At 55.5% G+C, this 14,771-nt stretch overlaps 1 protein-coding gene across 1 annotated transcript; it reads left to right on the forward strand.

Moving 5' to 3' along the window:
• Positions 1 to 12,890: 12,890 nt before the first annotated feature.
• LOC309416452 (olfactory receptor 14J1-like) lies at positions 12,891 to 13,820 on the forward strand (the record flags this gene model as incomplete). The annotated part of the gene is made up of 1 exon (XM_082015999.1): positions 12,891 to 13,820. The coding sequence occupies one exon, from the start codon at positions 12,891 to 12,893 to the stop codon at positions 13,818 to 13,820; it is 930 nt and encodes a 309-aa protein (XP_081872125.1).
• Positions 13,821 to 14,771: the final 951 nt, after the last annotated feature.

Below are 14,771 nucleotides of genomic sequence, written 5' to 3' on the forward strand. Positions count from 1 at the left end.
GACCCCTCAAGAGAACGGGCACCTCCGTGCCTTCTCCAGAGTGGGAAAATAAAGTCCCATCTCCCGCTTCCCCCCAGCCAATCAAGAGGACCAGTCTCCAAGCACAGATTCCTTCCCTTTCAGGTAATCCCGACTTTTTCCATCCTCTTGTAGTTTCCTGCGAAATAGCCAGGGAGAGATCCCCCGGGGCGCAGGGACCCGCGCAGAAGGACAGCCCTGGGCAGCCCTGGCCGCACACCCAGCTTTGTGTCCCTGTGGTCCTCCACAGGACAAGGACACCGTCATTCCCTGTCCCACTGACGTGCAGCAGGGAAGCCCTGCGCAGGAGCACGTCCTCCTCTTCTACACTGGGGAAGCCGTGAGTCCTCCTGCAGATGCGACAGCTGTGGGATGTGCCAGCTCGAGGAGATCCCTCCAGAATCACCAAATTCAATGCCCGGCACGCCCAGACTTACCGTACAGAGGGCTGTGAAGAGCTGTCCCCCACACTCAGCTCTCACCACCCTCCCACCCCAGGCTGCCTTTCTCCTCTCTCCCACTCCTCTCCGCTCCCCTCGCTGCCTGCAGGCAGTGCCCCCAGCCCTGCTGCGCTGGGCAGAGGAGCTGCTCCTGGGCAGAGCTGTCTCTCTGCAGCGCTGCCCGCTTGCCACCAGCTCCCTCCACCCCAGCAGCCCGGCCCAGCTCCGCAGCAGAGGACCAGCCCACGGCAGCACTTTCTCTGCCCGCGCTGGGCTCCCTCCGGGTGTCCCTGGGGCTGCAGGGAACCTGCTGGGAAACAGGCTGAAGCCATCCCTGGGGTGCCCTCCCTCACCTGGGGAGGGACACTTCTCTCCAGCAGCGTCGCTTCCCCTCTCAGACACAGAGTTCGGCATGAGAACTGTCGTTCCATGTCCCGTCCTTAGGCAGGACCAGCAGAACGTGGCAGGGAGGGGTCTCCTGTCCCCTGCCGAGGGAAGGGACTCGGCTGAGACATTCAGCGAATGCCACCCTGGGGGTGAAGCCCTGGGGCTGGAAGAGGACTCGGCTCCCTCTCGTGCAGACCACAGACCCACAGCAGGGGGGATTCCCCTTGCCTCAGTGCACATGGGCAGAAAACAGGCACCTGCCCGTCAGCTCCTCGTCTCGGCTCTCGTGCTAATTAATGGTGACTGAGGGTGTTCGGGTGGGAACACCTGGTGACATCTGAGGTGACACCAGCGCTTTTCCAAGATGTGTGCAGGTGACTGCAAGCTCTAATGGAGCAACGCTGAGAGACGGGCAGCATCTGGGGGGTCACGTTGGAGCCCGGTGGGGAATTCCTTTGGTGGAGGGAAACGAGAGCAGATGTTTACAGTTGGACAACTAAAACCTTCCCTTTTCCTCATGTCCACAGCAGCCTACAGAGGTACTCAGCTGACCAAATGGAGCTAAGTCCCTCTCCTTCGCTTCTCCATCAGCTGTAGTTCCTAGACCTTCATCGACTGTAATGGCCGTTGTCTCATGGACATCCCACACTGCTTAACCTAAGTCAGGGCAGCTGCTCAACGGCCAAGCACAGGCCTGGGGTGCTACGTGAGATGCCAGCGCTCCCCGGCACACCTACAGGCTGCTGTCAGGGACCACACAGGGCCTGCAGGAAAACCACTGCTCTTGCGAGGGGATGCCTGACAGACACCCCGGAGAGCGTTGCAGGCAGGTTCAGTTACTCTGTGCAAGCCCAGGTGGCATCTCAGGCAGATTTGGTTTCTGTTGGCCAGCCACTGAATCCCACCACTGCGGTGAGGCAAGGGCTGACTCAAGTTCATTCAGCCGATGCACAGCAGCTCATGAACAGGAAGCCCATCACCACAGGGTCTCAAATCATTTGGCTACTCCCAAACTCTCCTGGTTCTTCATTCGAAAACCCTTTGCTCAGCCCCGTGATGGTACAATCAAGGAACAGGTGAATGATTTTCACAGTGTTCCTGGATCTCCACACGTCCAAACACCAGCACATTTTCAGCAGCACCTTGTCTTCCTGGAGATCAGCTTCACCTCCACCACAGGCCTTCAGAAGCTGCAGTCAGGACAAGGAAGTGCAGAAAGGTTTATTTCAGCAAGACAAAGTAGTCCCCAGATGAATGGCCCCAGGTCTTCTTGGGGACTTAATGACCCCGACACTCACTGGAAGGGGAGCACAGCAGGATGCACACTGTCCCGCTGGTGTCTGGGGTCTCTTGGGACAATTCCTTTGCACGGTGCCAGGACAACAAAGGGGATGCTGACCTGAATCTGGTCCTTGTCAAAGAGGCAGTGCTGGTCAGGGATGTGAAAACTGGCATCAGCTTTGGCTGCAGTGATAATGAAAGAGTGTGAAAAAAATTTAACCTCTTCAGGGGACTTTCAGTGGTAGTCCCATGGGCAGCAGCACCCACGGGCAGCAGAGCTCAGTGCAGCTGGGCTTTTCGGAAAGCATCTAAAAGCACGAGAACTGTCCAGACCGATAAGCAGAAAACCAACGAGACATTTCAGGAGACCAACTTGGCTAAAGAAGGAACCCATCAAGAAGCTCCATATTACAAAGAAAGCAGCCAAGAGCTGGATGCAGGGACTGCAGGAGGAATTTAGAAATAGGGATGGTTTTAGGGAAGCCAAAGCTTCCCGAGTGGGGACCCTTGCAAGAGGTTCAAGGGCATCAAGAGGAGCTGTTACTGCATCCATAAAGAACTAAAGAAAGCACCAAAGATCATGTGTGGCCACTGCAGGATTTAGTAAGAGCAGGTGTAGATAGATCAGAGATCCTCTCTGTCCTCTTTGCCTTAGGCTCGTCCAGCAAGGTCTACCAAGCCTTTGCGCCTTGAGGCAGGACTCTGGAGGCATCTCCCCTGCTTACCAAGCCCGGTCTCCCCTGAGCGTCTGCCTACCCTTACTGCTATCTCTCCATCCTCGCAGACTGTTCATTGAAATACCAAGTTTGGGTAATTCAGACTCTTTCCGTGTGGCCTATTGTCCCACAGAACTGACCTTGGAGTGACATTGCTTCCTCCTCGTGTCCAATCTCAACCTCCAAGCTGCAATTTGTGGCATTTTTTCTTTCTCATGCTGTTTCCCTATTTTGAGAAAAGCTCCACCACCTCTGAAACCACCCTCCAAGCCGTCTCAGGCTACTCCTATACTGCCCTGAGCCTCTCCACCACTGGGCAGAAGGGCCAAAGAAGACCAGGTCTCTGAGCCGCTCTACACAGGGCATCTGCTTAAGGCCCCAAACCTGCCTTGCCAGGTCTCCTCTGGGCACTCTCCAGCTCATCCCAACTCTATCAAAATATAGGGACGAACGCCTGTGGGGGGGTCCCTAGCAGTGCTGTGCCAAGGGGAATAATAACATCCCTGGTCTGGGTGAACATGCTCATCCTAATGCTGGCCTTGCTCGTGGTGAGCATCAACCACTGGCTCGTATGGTGTCCCTCGTAGCTCCAGGCCCTTCTCCTCAGAGTCACGCTCAGCACGTCAGCTCCCAGCTGGCCCTGATGTAGAGGTTTATTATTCCTCCTGAGGCCAGACTGGCCAATTCTCCTTGAAAACTTCAAGAGGTTCCTGTTGGCCCAGTCCCTGAGATTCTCAAGGTCCCTCTGGATGGAAGCTCCATTTGGTCAGTTGTTCATATTTGTGTGTGAGTGGCTCACCATGCTAGTGGTGTGGCCTGAGCAGATAACAGCATGAGGAGCTGCAGGCCTCTACAAGACCCAGGTAGGAATTGCCATGAACACAATCTGCAAAACACCAAAGGAGGCCACAAAGCGCTGCCGCCTCATTGTGAGGGTAGGGAGACATTGGAACAGGTTGCCCAAAGAAGTTGTGGATGCCCCATCCACAATGGGGATTTTCCTTGGCAGTAGGACCCGAGGAAATGGAAGGAGGCTGCATCAGGGGAAGTTCACACTGGCCATTGGGAAAAGGTTCTTCACTGAGAGGCTGGTCGGTCACTGGAACAGGCCCCCCAGAGAAGTGGTCACAGCACCAAGCCTGTCAGAGTTCAAGGAGCGTCTGGATGATGCTCTTAGTCATCTGGTTTAGTTTTAGGTAGTCCTGCCAGGAGCAGGGAGTTGGCACGATGATCCTTATGGGTGCCCTCCAGCCTGAGGTATTCGATGATTCTGTGACTCGGGGCGCTGTTGAAAGGCATTTGAAGGACAATGTCATCACCAGGAAGAGTCAACACGGGTTCACAAAGGGAACGTCCTGTTGAACCTATTTGAGATATCCTATGATTCGAGGATTTTTCCTTCAGATTCCTCTCAGCTTGCCAGCTGCTGCTTTGTTCTTCAGGGAGTTAAAAGCTTTCCTGTCTTTCAACAGTCTAAGTGTCTCCTTAGACAGCTCTTTCATTATGTCCACATCTCTCTTCTCGTACGTACCTAAATCATTTCTCAGGAGATTACCCCTTGTAGACAGGTGACCTCCTGAGAGGCAGCTTGTACGTAGCACGTCGTTACAGAGTGTGTTGCATTGTTTATGAGAACTGATCACGCTTACTCTTCTGCCCTTACACATAGGAGCAATTCCTCCGTGCCTGTGTGCAGCCAGTTCTCTAAGGAGGGCGGGGGGAGATGGTGCCATGGAGCTGTCACATCCAGCTGCAGAGATGAGTGGAGAAGTCTGGTGCAAGGGACGGTGATGTCAGTCCCAGGTGGCCGATGTCAGAAATGGTGAGGGGGGAGCGGTGAGGAGCAAAGGTGTCCATACAGTGTCAGGTCTTAGGGGACTGCTTCTCCCAGCTGTCCAGCCCTCCTGAGGGGACACCCTGGGTCAATACCACTGGCAGAATGCTTCTATCACCTCTTCTTCAGACTGAAAAGTAATTGAAAATACCCTTTAAAATACAAAGTAATTTTTACTAGATGCACTTTGAAATCTTCTTCCTTGGCTGCACTATGAAACCTCTCCAATTAGCGGCACAAGTCTTGAAGACTTGAAGAAAATTACGGGAAGAGCCATGGCTCGTTAGGGCTTTCTGTGTTTTAATGAGCCCCATGGTGTGTTTGGTGCTGAGCCCATGATCCTCAGGTACTGAGAGAGGAGTGAAGAAAGTGCTCAAGAAGTCCGAAACTCCACTCAGAGTACCTTGAAGTATTAATTGGCCCCACTGAGGGCCATCACTGACAACGTCTCCCCAGGGACTCGTTAGAGCAGATGGCTGGAGGCCATGAGGGCAGGTAGGCAAAGGCCCTGTGCAGGCGGCTGTCGTGCTGAGGAAACCCTCGGTCTGTTTTACAAAGCAGAAGGGCCAAGCCCTGACCCCCAGGCCCTGGGACCACAGATCCTGTCCCTCAGGCGTGGCTCGGCGCTCTTCCTGGGGGCAGTGGATGTGAGGGTGAGCAGTGCCAAGTGTAGGAGAATTCTATGACCCCTCCTGGTGTCCCCATGCTGGGGAAAAAATGTCCAGAGCCTCCAAAGAGGGTTTCCTCTGGTAGGCCTCCATGGTGCAGGCGGTGGCCATGGCCAAGGGGACGAAGCCCTCCGTCTGATGAGCCGTTTAGTCTATGCAGAGCCCTTGGCCACCTCCACCGCAGGCTGTCCTGCACTGTCCCGTGCCTGCAGCACTTTCCCTTCCAGCTGCAGACAACCATCTTGCTTTCCCACCTGGCTCTCAGCCCAGCATTTCTGTACCTTCAGGGATGTCTCTCTGGTCTTGCTGGCCATTCCTTGAAACACAAAGCCATGGGCTGATCCAGATGCCCTCTGGGTGCCCTCTTGCACCACAAGGCTGCCCTTTGATTGTGGTTTCTTTTGCCTCACCTCCAGTCTGAACCTTCCAAGCTGCACTTTTTGGAGTTCTCTTTCTCTTCCCACTACCAAGAAAAGCTCCACCACCTCTGAGAGCACCCTTCAAGATGTTGTAGGCTACTTCTGTAGTGCCCCAAGCCTCCACTTCCCCAGGCTAAAGCAGCCCAGGTCCCTCAGCCTCTCCACACAGGCCCCAAACCCCATCCTGGGCAGATCTCCTCTAGAACCTCTTCCGTTCCTCCCCATTCCTCCAGACTGGGGAGCCCCACATAGGTGACACATGAGCCCAGATCTGGCCACACCGGAGCTGAGTCGAGGGGCATGAGAACCCCCTTGTCTGGGTGGCCACGCTCCTCCTCATGCAGCCCTGTAGGCAGTTGGCCTTACTAACTTTGAGCACGCGCCACTCACTCATATGGTACCCCTCATAACGCCCAGGCCCTTCTCTCCTCAGGGTCACTCCTCAGCTGTTCGGGTCACAGCCTGCCCTCATGTTTGGGGTTACTCTACCCCCAGAAAAGGACTCACAACTTCTCCTTGTAAAATTTCATGAGGATTCTATTGCCAAATCCGAGAGTTCTCAAGGTCTCCCCCAGGGGTGAAGCTCTGTTTTGAGACCTTTTAGTGTGTTCGTACAGGTGGCCCACCAAATCTGTTGACAGGACGTGCCTCTAACAAGATAGCAGCACCAGGACTTGCAGGACACTACGCATAAGGGAAGGAAGCACTGGTTCGATGATATTGCTGACCAAGGTACACATTCCGATGGTGACTCACTCAGAAGCGCCAAAGGAAGGTACAAAGGAAGCCAAAGCAGGGCCAGGCAGGAAAGGGGAAACAGAGGTGGGCTCTTTGCACGGGAGGGTCCAAGGATGGCCAAGGGGAAGAAATTGTGAGCAGGAAAAGAGGGAAAAAGGAAAGAAAAGGTGAACTGAAGGAAATGCTCGGGGCTGCCCGGGGGGAGCTGCCAAGCAGCCCTGCATCTGAGCAACAATGCCTGCAGTGGGACAAGAAGTTCACAGGTCGTCTGACCCAACTTCTTTGTGGCTGACTTCAGTGGTCACTGGGAACCCGAGTGCTTTGCTTCCAGTCACGAAGAGAAGACCTGTTGTGGATGGAAATGCAGAATCCTTCATGCCGAAAGGGACCTCAGGATGTGTCTAGGCCATCCTCCTGCTCTCAGCAGGGTCAGCTATGGGGTCAGAGCAGGTTGCTCAGGGGCTTATTCATTTAGGGCTCAAAAAGCTGCAGGGATGGAGAGGACACGAGCTCTCTGCAAATCTGCTTCAGTGCTTGACTGTCTTGATGGGGCAAAAGTTTCTCCTCCCTTGTTTCAGCTGATGCCCATTGGCCCTCCTTCTCCCATCATGCATGACAGTGCAGAACCTGGCTCCATGTTCTTGCTGATACCCAAGAAGGAACGGGAAGGCTGTGATTAGGTCTCCCCAAAGCCTTCTCTTCTCCTGCCTTTGCACCTTTGCAGCAAAGACAGACAACGTCATCCTGGGCTGCCTTCGGAAGAGCGCTGCCAAAGCGTTGGTGGAGGTCCTCTGTCCTGTCTCCCCAGCACTGCTACACTTTGTCTTGCTGACTTGGCTCAGCGTTTTCTGCTATACCAACACACTGGCACTGCAGCCAAAGCGGCCCTCCACATCCTCCACCAGTCCTGACTTGTCATCTTGCGAAAAACCTATCCAGGAGGGCATTCTCATCATGTCAGGTCAGGGATCACCTTCCCCCTTCCCTGTAACTGAGGCCTTCTAGCAGAGGGCCATGGTCTTCAAAGTCCCCCGTGATTACCAGGGTCTAAATCTGTGTGCCTTCCTCCAGCTGCCCAGAGGACAACTCGTAACCTTCCCAGTCTTCCTCAGGCACTTCAGCGATCCTGACCAAAAAACCATTGTGCCTCCAGGAGTTAGGGATCCATGTAAGAGTGTTCCTGAGTAAAGCCAGGCCTGAGCTGTGCTGTGCCCTACGTACAGCTTGGCCTGCAGGCTGTGTTCTGCAGATCATATTCCTGGGCTGCAGAAGGAAGTCGATGGCAATGAGCAGTCTGCAGGAAGCTCCCACCTGGTACCCGTAGGCCAACTGCACTGTCCTTACCTTTGCCTAAAACTGCCACAACCAATCCACACGGGAGCATCCTCTTCTGGGGGCAGTAGAAATGACGGCACGAATTTCGTCCCTTCTAAGAAAACACTGAACGTGATCACAGGAGCAAAAGGTTCACAATTTTCTACACATTGAAATACCTTGCTGTGAACAGGAGTTTGCGTTGTGCTTTCAGACAAACCCCTGAGCGTGATTGTCCTGTTTAGGAGATAAGTACTGGAGGAATATTTCATGGGTTTTTTTACTAGCACAAACATGATGACTTTTTGCTTAATATCCTCATGAGAATGTGGCTGTTAATTCACTTTGTGGCATGACTGTTTTATTTCACAAGTGACGTATCTGGAGACATGAGTGTAGAAATACTGTCATTGCTTCTGTTTGGATGCTCTGCAAAGAAAGCTTTCGGGCGCTGTCACCACATCAGTCGGCACCTTCTAACCATTGCTGTTGTGTTCTGGAGAACACAGAACTTTGGTAAAGGCTAGTCCCCAGGGAAAGACTAGTTTAATTTATTCTTGTAGAAGGGGATAACCCTTCCACAGATGGGATCTGCAAGACTCGCTGCATGAGCTGACCAGGCAGAACAACCTCACCATGATCTTCCAAGGCACACGCCGGCTGCTGGCCTTTCAGCTTCTCGGATCAGCACCCACACCGTGGTCGCACTGCCGTCCCAGCAGGTACTCGTGTGGAGAGGACGTGGCCACCCCTACCCAAGCCCTCTTCCGGGGTGGGCCTCGCAGGTCCTCGGGGAAAGGGAGTCCCACAACCAACTTGCCCACCAGCTGCCTCTGCTGGCCTGTCAGAGACACTGGCAGCTGTGAGCCTCACAGCACATGTCCCAGCCCTGACTCAAGGGCTGACCCCCAGCTGCTTCCGAAAGAAGGGACCTCACCGTCCCCTTCCCAGCCACGTTCCTGCCGCTGGCCTCTCAACTCCAGAGGCAGAAGTGACCTCACAGCCACGTGCGTTCTGCTGTGCCATGAGAGCCTGCGGCACAGCCGACCTCACCATCGCCCTCCCACCCATCTCCTCCCTGTGGCCTAAGAGCTGCTCAGACGTGGGTAACCTCACGTTCCTCTTCCAACGCCGCGGCAGCGCCCTGGGACCTCACGATCCCTGCCCTGCCCCCAAGGGGCCAAACAGCTGGAGTTAGGGCTAGGAGAGGGGACCGAGGTGAGGGGGTAGAGCATGGGAAGGAGGGCTTTGGGGGGTGGGTGTTCAGCTTACAATTAAACATTAGAGCTCGCCGTTCTCTGTTGGGGTCAGGCAAAGTTTTCTGTGGTAGTTTTGGTGTTGTGCTGCCTGGTCAGTGTTAGCGAACGGGCTTGCACTGTGGGGTGGGTGTTGTTTAGGGCGGCAGCGAGGGCTCGGGTGAAGGCCAACATTTCAACGCTCGGGGTATGGGCAAAGGATTACGGTGATCAACAGGGTAAGAGTATGGGTAAGGGGTTGTGTGTTTGGGCTTTGGTTTAGTGGCAAATACTGAGGTGGGGGATTGGAGTAGTGGATTCGTTCCAGGTTGAGGGGTGGCCTTTAGTGCAAGAAAACACTCAGGGGAAGGAAGGGGAAGGGACAGCACTTGTGGTTCTGGCCTCTGTCTTCCCAAGTAACCCTTAGTCAGGACACAGCCCTGCTTTCCTGGGAATGGCTGAACTCCCGCCTGCCAGGGGGAAGTACTGAATTCATCCTCGTTTGCTTGGCTTGCACGTGCAGCTTTGCTTCACTCGTTCAACCGTCTTTATCTCAACCCACGAGCTTCTTCACTTTTGCCATCCTTCTGCCCTTCTCTCCCCCATCTGGCTGTTGGGGGGGGGCGGGTGAGCAAGGACTGGGTAGGGGCTTAGGTGCTGGCTGGGGTTTATCTCCCACTCCTCTTAATCCTTTCCCCATTGGCCATGCTGTTCTTATTTTGTACCTTCCTTTGGTGTTTCTGAGATGGTTGCTGGGGTATTTTCTACCCTGGGCAGCAAATCCATGAAATAAGTGCCCCCTTTCATTTCCTGTAGTGTCGTGCAATTGCTCCATTGCTGTCTTGAGAGAGGCTCAGGCATCTGCCCACATACCGAACCATCTCAGCCTGTGCCTTTCGGTGCTGCCCACGGAGACGGGATTCAGCTGAGGCTGAGGGGGAGAATTCCATCTTTGGCACCAGGAATGTCACCGTTATTAATATCCTGTCTTCCTAAAGGCTGAACAAGTGATGGTGTGGTGGTGCATTCCGCCCTGCCCTTGCTCCTGAAACTCTCATCAAGCATTGGCCTTGGTGCAATGAGTTTGGCAGTTAAGAGCCCCGTGAATTAGGTTCAGCATCGTAGGGGTGTCTGTGACAAACCTGCCGTGACTGTCAATGGAGATCTGGTAAATACAGCTGATGGAGAAGGGCGAGAGACTTAGCTCTCCCGATGGCAATGACTCCAGCTGCTCAGAGGAGTACCTCCACAGGCTGCCCTGGACACACGGAGCAGGAACAGGCTTCACTGTCCTAAGCGTGACCATCCGCTGTCACTTCAGCTGGCCAAATACATGCCCCAGCAGCCTCCAAAATGACGACCCCAGACGCTGCCCTGTCCCTCTGAATTGCTCCATCAGAGCTTACAGTGACCTGCACATGTCTTGGGCCACCTCTGGCACCTCCAGTGTCCCCTGTGGTTTGCATGGGTACAGGAGGTACAGGAGGTTCCTCCCTTTGCCTGTCTGGGTGTCCTGTCTCACGGTGGGGCAAGAAGAAGTGATCTTTGACCTGACTCTGTCTCTGAGAGGGGAATGACGCTGCTGGAGAGAAGTGTCACTCCCCAGGTGAGGGAGGGCACCCCAGGGATGGCTTCAGCCTGTTTCCCAGCAGGTTCCCTGCAGCCCCAGGGACACCCGGAGGGAGCCCAGCGCGGGCAGAGAAAGTGCTGCCGTGGGCTGGTCCTCTGCTGCGGAGCTGGGCCGGGCTGCTGGGGTGGAGGGAGCTGGTGGCAAGCGGGCAGCGCTGCAGAGAGACAGCTCTGCCCAGGAGCAGCTCCTCTGCCCAGCGCAGCAGGGCTGGGGGCACTGCCTGCAGGCAGCGAGGGGAGCGGAGAGGAGTGGGAGAGAGGAGAAAGGCAGCCTGGGGTGGGAGGGTGGTGAGAGCTGAGTGTGGGGGACAGCTCTTCACAGCCCTCTGTACGGTAAGTCTGGGCGTGCCGGGCATTGAATTTGGTGATTCTGGAGGGATCTCCTCGAGCTGGCACATCCCACAGCTGTCGCATCTGCAGGAGGACTCACGGCTTCCCCAGTGTAGAAGAGGAGGACGTGCTCCTGCGCAGGGCTTCCCTGCTGCACGTCAGTGGGACAGGGAACAACGGTGTCCTTGTCCTGTGGAGGACCACAGGGACACAAAGCTGGGTGTGCGGCCAGGGCTGCCCAGGGCTGTCCTTCTGCGGGAGTCCCTGCGCCCCGGGGGATCTCTCCCTGGCTATTTCGCAGGAAACTACAAGAGGATGGAAAAAGTCAGGATTACCTGAAAGGGAAGGAATCTGTGCTTGGAGACTGGTCCTCTTGGTTGTCTGGGGGGAAGTGGGAGATGGGACTTTATTTTCCCCCTCTGGAGAAGGCACGGAGGTGCCCGTTCTCTTGAGGGGTCATCTGAGCTGCTCCTTTGCCCCTGTACGGACAGAGATGCCCCCGGAGCAGCTCCAGGAGGTGTTTGCAGGGCAGAGCCGGGCACCCCGTGGGTGGGATGGGGCTCTCTGTCTGTGAGCACTGACAGGGAGGAGGCTCGGGCACAGGGAAGTGGTTCCCAGCACAGACAGCGCCCGGCAGCAGAGACATTGTCCGAGCGGGAGAGGGAGGAGATCCCAGAAACGTGGTGGGAGGGGGGTTCGGGCACCTCCTGCCATCCCCTGCAGTGCCGGCTCCTTCCCCAGAGCAACCCCCCGCTCTCCCCTCCCTCACACCGTTGCTCCGCACCCTCAGCCTCACAAGCACTTGGCCATCAGTTGCCTTCCCAGCAGCCCCACCAAGAAACCGGGGTGAGGAGTCGGGTTCAGCAGAGACACCAGCGCTCTGGGTCCTCTCCTGCAGCTTCTTCCATGGAGGAAAAGCAACCAACCCCCCTCCCACACTTTGGGGCTCTGGGCACTCCAGTGCGTGGGGCTGGAAAAGACCTGACCCTCCCTTGACGACACCCCAGCTTTGGGACACTTGACTCTTTCCCGGGGGGTCCTGCTGGGCTGCAGGCTGCCCTCCAGAAGGGCACAACTCGCCCATGGCAAGCCTGTGTTTCCCAGGTGCCCGAGAGAGAAGCCACCGCGGGCTGAGGCCAAGGAAATCCTGCGGGAGGGCGGAATGTGGGCAGCTGCAAGGACCCTCTGTGTCCCTGGCTGGGCGGGGAGAGCTGAGATCCTCCTCAGGTACCACGAGATGGGCTGAGCGGCTGGGAGAGCTGCACGTGGAACTGGGTTCCTCTGCTCTCATCAGTGTCCGGGTTCTTTTGGGGAACAGCGCAGTGTGATAGTCCTCCAGCTCAGAAAGGTGCCGGCACCGGGCAGCTGAGCCCGGGGCTGACGGACAGACCGGCTGTCCTCACGCTGCTCGAAGGGACAGTCCCTTTGCCGGCCACGGTTTCACTTGGAGCGCAGCAGGAATGACAGATTTCTGCACTAAAAGCACTCCTGCCCTTGGGTGTGGGGGGACAAGAACAGAACAAACAAAACAAAATCCCCACAGCTCTGCTCTGCCACCAGGTGAATTGGGAGCAACAAAGCTGCAAAGCTCTTTGATATCAAAAGTGAATTTAATCTGAGATCACCCCGTGCTCCTCCTGCCCTACGGACACAGGGCAGGACTGAGTCCTCCAGAGCCCACAGCAGAGCGTCCTGCTCCTTGGGGCATCCTCGGCCAGCACCAACCACAGCTCATGAAAGGCACCGGCCAAAGGTCTTCCCGAAAGGGGACAGTCAGTCTTGGAGGTTTCTGTGAGAAACAGCACAGATTTTGCTCAGATAAATATGTCCTTAGTGATGCGTTTTCCTCCTTGGACAGGCTCCCATGCCCGGAGGACGCAAATGTCCAACGGCAGCTCCATCACCCAGTTCCTCCTCCTGGCATTCGCAGAGACGCGGGAGCTGCAGCTCTTGCACTTCGGGCTCTTCCTGGGCATCTACCTGGCTGCCCTCCTGGGCAACGGCCTCGTCATCACCGCCATAGCCTGCGACCACCGCCTCCACACCCCCATGTACTTCTTCCTCCTCAGCCTCTCCCTCCTCGACCTGGGCTGCATCTCCACCACTGTCCCCAAAGCCATGGCCAACTCCCTCTGGGACACCAGGGCCATCTCCTACCCAGGGTGTGCTGCACAGGTCTTTTTTTTTATCTTCTTGATCTCAGCTGAGTATTTTCTTCTCACCGTCATGGCCTACGACCGCTACGTTGCCATCTGCAAACCCCTGCACTACGGGACCCTCCTGGGCAGCAGAGCTTGTGCCCACATGGCAGCAGCTGCCTGGGGCAGTGGGTTTCTCAATGCTGTGGGGCACACGGCCAGCACATTTTCACTACCCCTCTGCCAAGGCAATGCTATGGACCAGTTCTTCTGTGAAATCCCCCCGATCCTCAAGCTCTCCTGCTCAGATGCCTACCTCAGGGAAGTTGGGCTGATTGTGGTCGGTGCCTATTTAGTATTTGTCTGTTTTGTTTTCATCGTTGTGTCCTACGTGCAGATCTTCAGGGCGGTGCTGAAGATCCCCTCTGAGCAGGGACGGCACAAAGCCTTTTCCACGTGCCTCCCTCACCTGGCCGTGGTCTGTCTCTTTGTCAGCACTGCCATCTTTGCCTACCTGAAGCCCCCCTCCATCTCCTCCCCAGCTCTGGACCTGGTGGTGGCAGTTCTGTACTCGGTGCTGCCTCCAGCAGTGAACCCCCTCATCTACAGCATGAGGAACCAGGAGCTCAAGGATGCCCTCAGGAAACTCACCCAATGGACGCTGTTTCCCTGACAATAGCCCGTCTCCTCTCCACATTTCCCAGAGTTTCTCTTAGGCCAGGAGTCTACTTTTTTTCCCTTGTGATAATCCTTCTTGTAGAAATGTTTCTGGGCTTATGCTCCTTGGATTGAGGTGTGATCCAGTTGTGTCTGACCCTCGCACAACACTGTGTCAGGTGTGGCCTGTCCGATAGCAGCTCTTCAATCAAAGGGCATCTCCCAGCTGCAGTGCCTGAAGGCTGGGCTCTTCCTCCAAAGGTGCTGCCAATAAAATGTCTAAGGAACTGGTCTATTAAACGGTCTGTTCTCCTTGTGGTGCGGGTTAAGCTCACGGTACCACTGGGTCCCATGGGAGCAAAAGTCCTGGTTTTAAATGCTCTTGGTGCCCAGTGGTAGTGGAGATGGTGCATGGGTCAAGAAGTTTCCTAGATTGCACTGGGGAGCTGAGCACCGGACACAGCACTCCAGATGTCACCTCACCAGTGCCGAGTAGAGGGGAAGGGTCACCTCCCTCCACCTGCCAGCAATGCTTTTCCTAATGCAGCCCAGGAAGCTGTTGGCCTTTACCAAGACCATGCAGTGATAGGTTATGCTCAGCTGCTTGTCCTCTGGGAATCAGAGAATCCTTGGGTTGGAAAGGACCTTCTCAGGTCATCTAGTCCAATGCCCCTGCAATAAGCAGGGACATCTCCAACTAGAGAAGGTTGCTCAGAGCCCCTTCCAACCTGACCATGAATGTTCCCAGGGCTGGGGCATCTGCCAGCTCTCTGGGTAACCTGTGCCTGTCATTCACCACCCTTACTGTGAAAAATGTCTTCCTCTGTCTAGTCTAAATCTACCCTCTTTTAGTTTAAAACTGTTACCCCTTGCTCTGTTGCTAGAGGCCCTGCTAAAAAGTCTGTCCCCATCTTCCTTAGAAGCCTACTTAAAGTCCTGAAAGGCTCCAATAAGGTCTCCTGGAGCC

Source organism: Phaethon aethereus (assembly GCF_964289735.1).
Source record: "Phaethon aethereus genome assembly, contig: HAP1_SCAFFOLD_108, whole genome shotgun sequence".
Lineage (NCBI taxonomy): Eukaryota > Metazoa > Chordata > Aves > Phaethontiformes > Phaethontidae > Phaethon > Phaethon aethereus.